The sequence below is a fragment of the Mus caroli genome, unplaced genomic scaffold, assembly GCF_978045245.1.
Source record: "Mus caroli unplaced genomic scaffold, Mus_caroli_1 scaffold_2, whole genome shotgun sequence".
In the NCBI taxonomy this organism is placed as follows: domain Eukaryota; kingdom Metazoa; phylum Chordata; class Mammalia; order Rodentia; family Muridae; genus Mus; species Mus caroli.
The window spans coordinates 153,988,514-153,994,513 of NW_028227257.1; the positions used below are offsets into that span (position 1 = coordinate 153,988,514).

The following is a 6,000-nucleotide window of genomic DNA, read 5'->3' on the forward strand; positions in this document are numbered from 1 at the left end:
ACTCTTATCCCTGCTGTAACAATTATGGACTAACGCTCTGAAACTGTTAGCAAGTCCACAATTAAATGCTTTCTTTTGTAAGAGTTGCCTTGGTCAAGATGTCTCTTCACAGCATTAGAACAGTAGCTAAGACATTGCATGAACTTAGGATAATCTTCAGTTTGGTTTGTCTCTTTACTGGAATTCCTGACAAGACTTATCTTCTGGATGGCTCAGTGGGTAAAGACATTTGCTCCAAAAGCCTAATGATCTGAGTTCAAATCCCAGAACCTACGTAAAGATGGGAACCAACTGCCAAGTTGTCCTCTGACTTCTATATGCATGATGTGGTGTGATCCACCCTTCTTCCTCTGTGTGTGTGTCTCCTTCTCTCCCCCCCTAATGCAACTTTAAAATCTTAAATATTAAATTATTGTTTTCTAATAGCTGTTGATCGCTCAGTGATCAAGAAGCGTCAGATTTCCCCTATCTCAGCTTAGACACTTAGCCAAGACACTTAGGTTAAGGGCTGTAGGCCTCTGACTGGCTCTTCTGCAAAGATTTGTTTCCTGCCTAGGCCACAGAGCTCGACCCTGGGGTTCAGATCAGCTCTCTGACCAGTCTGGGGATAACTGGTGAGGCCACATACCTGTGCCCAATCTCATGGGCGATGGTGACCCCCAGGTCAAAGCCAGTATCCTCAGTGATAAGGCAACTCCAGGAAAGGGAGCAGGCACCTCCCAGCTGGGTGACACCCCGAACCTGCTGGTTACCATCAGGCAACTCCAGGTCAAACCTTGATAAGAGAAAATGAATCACAAGGACAGTGGCACCAGCCACGTTGCTGGTGCAGAAAGCAGGGAAGTTCATAGTGCAGCCCTCCTACGAAGCAGCACTCTTGTGGGAACCTCGGATACCTGGTTATATAGAGAATCAGGTCAGCGTGACTTGGATCGCTGTCATCGTGGGGGTTGATGGTCTGGCTCCACTCGCAGACACTCATCAAGGATGAGGTGATGTTGGCCGTGATATTCGGAGTACTCTAGAGAACAACCAAAGAGCCTGTTTCTATGGAAGTGGTACCAAGGATGGGGTTGAGTATTGCCAGCATGTTTCTCAGTGGGTCTATATGATAACAATTCTACTGCTACCCCACTTTACAGATTGAGAAACTGAGGTTCTGAGACGCTCCTGGAGAGCTAGCTGTCTGTCCAGCTGAGCCCCACAGTTACCAGCCTTTACCAGTTCTGCAGGAAAGGATAAAGGGATGGAGTCAGGGTTTGTACCTACCTCTGAGTCGGAGAGGGTGATCAGTTTCACCAGGTGCACCTGGAACTGAACTCCCAGGGATGGGTTTCTCAACAGTTCTGACCCCTGAAGAGGGCAGCAGGGGGAGGAGGGAGGGAGGGAGGGAGGGAGAGAACACAGTGAGTCTCAGAGCCTCAGTGCTGGGAGTGGTGGTGGAGGTGAAGAGGGTGCCCCATGGAAGCTAGGGGCTAGTGGGAAGCTGAAATGTGCCTGTGTGGCAGGCTGTAGACAGTCAGATGAGACTGAGTCTTTCTTTAGTTCATGCCTTGGGAAGACCATCTAACACAAAGAGCTGATTGCTGGCCTAAGTTTGACTCTAAGCCCTGCCTCTGCCTAGCGATGGGCTCAGGTCACTAAGCAGTGAGCCTCAGTTTCCTTATAGGCTTTCTGTCTTATGAGGTGGAGATTAAGTCTTGCCTGGCTTGCAGATTCGGAGAATAAAACTATAGATACCCTGGTTCAGGTACCACCTGCCTAGTCCTCCTAAACCAGTGGTTCTCAACCTTCCTAAAGCTGCCACCCTTTAATACAGCTCATGTTGTGTGACCCCCAACCATAAAACTATCTTTGATGCTACTTCATAACTGTAATTTTGCTACTGTTATTAATTCTAATGCAAATATCTATATTTTTCAATGGTCTTCGGGGTCATGACCCATAGGTTGAGAACCGCTATCTAATGCATATTAATAATGACTAGGGAGCCTGGGTTTTGGCAATTTAAAATTGAAAGGAGGAACCCCAAAAGTTAAAGACAATGGTTTCGAGTTGGCAGAGGGAACCATTTTCACTGAGAAAACATTACTTCAGGGGCCTGTATACAGAAAGCTTACAAGTTTGCCTGGCCTTGGACCACATTTGTAAATGAGAGGGAAGGCCTGGGGCAGACAGTGTGGCAGCTGGGGGGCTTTGGCCCCTGAAACTGGTGAGGTGGATGCAAAGTGACCAGGCTGAACCTGGAGCCATTCTAGAGAAAGCTACAGAGCTGAACCAGATGCTACTCAGAGCCACAGCCAGGGTCTCCCCCTGACCACCACCCCTCCCGCTTCTCTGCAGCAGACCTGAGAAAGAAGGAGGAGACTGGATATCTTAGTCACTGGCTGGAACTGATACCTAGAACCAGTTTATCAGGGTGTTTTAAATTGGTTTACATTTACTTATGTAGTGTATGGGCACATATATGGAGATCAGAGGATTGGCTGTCTCCTTCCACCACATGGGTTCTGGGACTGAATTCAGGTTGTCATTCCTCTGCTGAGCCATCTCTTTCCTTCCTTCCGGTTTTTTGTTTTTTTGTTTGTTTGTTTTTTTTGAGACAGCCCAAATGACCAAGCTGGCCTCAAAGTCGTGATTTTCCTGTCTCAGTCTTCTGTATGCTGGGCTTTAGATGTGTGCTACCATACCCAGCTTAAGTCATTATTATTTTGAAGACACTGCTCGAGCAAATGGACCCAATCACTTTCTTCATGTTGGTTCTGTTTTTATTTTTGGTTTTTTGATAGAGGGTTTCTCTGTGTAGCCCTGGCTGTCTTGGAACTCTGTAGGCCAGGCTGGGCTTGAACTCACAGAAATTCATCTGCCTCTGCCTTCTGCGTGTTCATATTGGTTCTAGTGCTATCATATGAACGCCCATGAACACCATTTGTATAGTGTGAATTCCTGCTGTCCTCGAACCGTCATATCTCACATGTGCTCTGTGTGTGCTGTATGGATGGTAGTCCTCTCTAACAGAACACTGGCTGCCATGTTGCCATTCTGACTTACATGTTAATGGTGTGAGGCACCTCTGCTCTTCCACCTGTTAGATCACAGGGAGGAGGAGTCTGTAAAAAAAGAAGCCTAGCCGGGCATGGTGGCGCACGCCTTTAATCCCAGCACTCAGGAGGCAGAGGCAGGCGGATTTCTGAGTTCGAGGCCAGCCTGGTCTACAAAGTGAGCTCCAGGACAGCCAGGGCTACACAGAGAAACCCTGTCTCGAAAAACCAAAAAAAAAAAAAAAAAAAAAAAAAAAAGAAGCCTCACATTTCAGCCAGAATAGTACCTGTTCACACCTGGAATGCTCATTTGCCCTGTGCCTCCCTAAGACAGAGGCAAGAGGCCTGCAGAGAGAACAGTTGTATAGTGAGCCTGCTGTCAGCCAAATGAACATTAGGGCAGAGCTGAGAGGCTCCGGGAAGGACTCTGGTGTTGAGAGGGATTCCCTGACGTTGTTCCACTGTCTGCGACAGTGGAAAGGGGGAAGAGGAAGACAGTGGTGACCTCCCTTTCTCTTCAGGGCCATGAGCTCCAGCTGACCCTCAACTTCTATGAGAGAGTTCAACTCACTGTGTTCAAATGTACTGACTTGTGACCACAAGCCCTGTGAGTGGGAGGCCCTGTGTCTAGAGGCTTGGAGGGAGAGCCCACAGACCCACCAGGGCCCTGAGCCCATCCTCCTGCAAGGGTCATAGCCCAGCACCACTCACGATATTGAGATTAGTGAGCACGTAGCGTTCTGTGTCCTCCTGGTGAGCCTGGGAAACATCGGGGCCCACAGCTACCAGGAGTTCCAGGTGCAGAATGTCCTCCAAAGTCCTTCTCCGTCTCAGTCTCTGGAGGTGAGAGGGAGGATGGCCTAGGGGGGAAGGGAGAGGCTGAGGACCAAAGTTTTAGAAAGCAGGTGTTTGGAGCTAGCAGAGAGGGCTGACCAGTCAAAAGGCTGATTTCATGTCGACTCTCAGGACCCAGTTCTCAGTCTGAGTAGTTGGTGAAGGTGTGGAATCCCAGTTCAGGCTGGAAAGCAGGTAAAGGGAGCATGTCTTTAAAGAGTTGAGGCTCTGCTTGAGACAGGATCCACCTCCCTCTCCCCTGCTCCTCCACCTGGGACCCTCTTGCTAAGGAGGAGAGGTCCAGTATTCTTTCTTTGGTGACAGAGGGAGGGAGGAATACAGGCCAGAGATAGGGTCCTACATAAGAGTTCTGCTCTTCCAGGGTCCAGAGAGAATGGAAAGCAAGCTGCCTACAGCCTTTGGACCTTGCCTAGGGGCTAGATCAGTTCTCAGCAAAGTAGTCTAAGCCTTGAAGTGGTTGTTCCATAAATGAACCAACAGGAAGGAGGATAGCCAGCTTTGGTCTCTGGACCTCAGGAATCCAGCTCAGTGCTCACTGTCTTGTGGAGTTCAAAGGAGTAGGAACCCAGGGAACAGTGTCCCAGACCTTCAGGAACCTAGAGGTGGGAAGACCCAATGATCCCAACACTGTATCCTGCCCAGACCTCAGAAAAACTGGGTTTAAGTGGGGGGAAATCTTCTCAGCTTCTGTACCCTGACTCCTAGGCTCATCTCTCTCTGGACCTTGCCAGCATCTATATGGTGTGTGTATGGAGACCAGAAGTCAACTTCAGGCGTTGTTCCTCTGGAGTCCCCCATCTTGTTTTTTAAGACAAGATCTCTTACTGAGATCTGGGGCTCAGGAACGAGGCTAGGTTGGCCGACCTGTGTGTTTTCCTGGCCAGTGGTTAGAATAGAAAGGATTGTGAGATATACGATTTGTGACCAGGTTTCTGTGGTCTTGGAACTATGCACACTGGGTTCTGCCTCTCTTCAGTACTGGAATTAGAAATGTGCACTCCTCTGCCCAGCTTTCTATGTGAACACTGGAACTAAAACTCAGCCCTCATGTTCCCACACACAGACACACTTTACCAAGTGAGCTGTCTCCACAGTCTATCCCCCAACCAGGGCTTTAATCAAAACCACCAACTTTTCCTCTGAGAAAAGGGACGGAATCCTGAGAGGCAGAGCTATAGGTCATGGGAAAGCCTTCTCCAGGAGGAGCACTACAGGACAGGAGCCAGAGTTGCTTGGCCTGTCACTCACCTTGTTTCCAAAGAAGGAATAAATATTTACAGCTATGGCTAGAAGTGGCAAGTTCCTGAAAATCAGCCAGCCCCCTGGAGGCCATCCACAGGCTAAGGAGGCCAGCCGAGGAATGTCCCCTCACTTGTGATGCTGAACAGAAGCCTGGGGTCAGGACTCCAGGACAGCCAGAACACCCAGAACAACTATTATCAAGTTGGCAGGAAGCAATGATGCTAATTAACAGAGAGAGACTAGCTTCTCTGACTTCCTCCTTCTATGACTGAGAGAACCCTCATGGGTCTAACTCAATGGGAAGTCCCTCGGTCCCTCATCCAGAGCTCAAGAAACTCCCCTGGCTCAGAGTACATCAGAACAGCTACCTGTGAGTGGAGCAGCATGGTGGTCAAAGTAAGAAGATGCGTCCTTGGGCTCCAGATCTTGAAGAAGACTCTGCAAAACAAATGACATAGAAGAGAAGAAGGAAGGAGGAAGGTGGCAAGGGCGAGAAGAGAGGACAGCAGACATAGGGACAGAGAATGAGGGGCAGTGCCTAGGCAGGGAAGATCAGTCCACATACTGCAACAAAATGGAGTCTGTCTTGTTACCAGAGTAAACGAATTTCCTCCTCTTCAAGCAGAAAGACTCCACCCACTCCACCCAAGAGCTTTGGCATCCCCTCTCCCAAGTGATTGCAACACCCAACACCAGATCTTGTGTGATCCCACCTTCTGGAAATCAGAGAGCCCCCAGCAGCCCAGAATGAAGATGGCACCAGTGAGGATTCCTCTGACACTGACAGCATAACAAGGCTGGCACGTCAACCACAGGCAAAGCTGGCTCATCTTTAGAAAAGGCAGTTGATGGCCGGACAGGA

General features: G+C 49.2%; 1 protein-coding gene across 1 annotated transcript in view; it reads right to left on the minus strand.

Annotated features, from left to right (window-relative positions):
• The window catches only part of Adamts13 (ADAM metallopeptidase with thrombospondin type 1 motif 13), a 29,654-nt gene extending 23,654 nt beyond the window's left edge, over positions 1-6,000 (minus strand). Inside the window, exons 1-6 of the mRNA XM_021186146.3 lie at positions 5,852-6,000; positions 5,507-5,576; positions 3,753-3,901; positions 1,270-1,353; positions 897-1,021; positions 629-775 (exon numbers count right to left, since the gene is read on the minus strand). Coding sequence (XP_021041805.1) covers positions 629-775; positions 897-1,021; positions 1,270-1,353; positions 3,753-3,901; positions 5,507-5,576; positions 5,852-5,968 — 692 coding nt within the window. The 5' untranslated portion in view covers positions 5,969-6,000. The remainder of the gene's footprint in view (positions 1-628; positions 776-896; positions 1,022-1,269; positions 1,354-3,752; positions 3,902-5,506; positions 5,577-5,851) is intronic.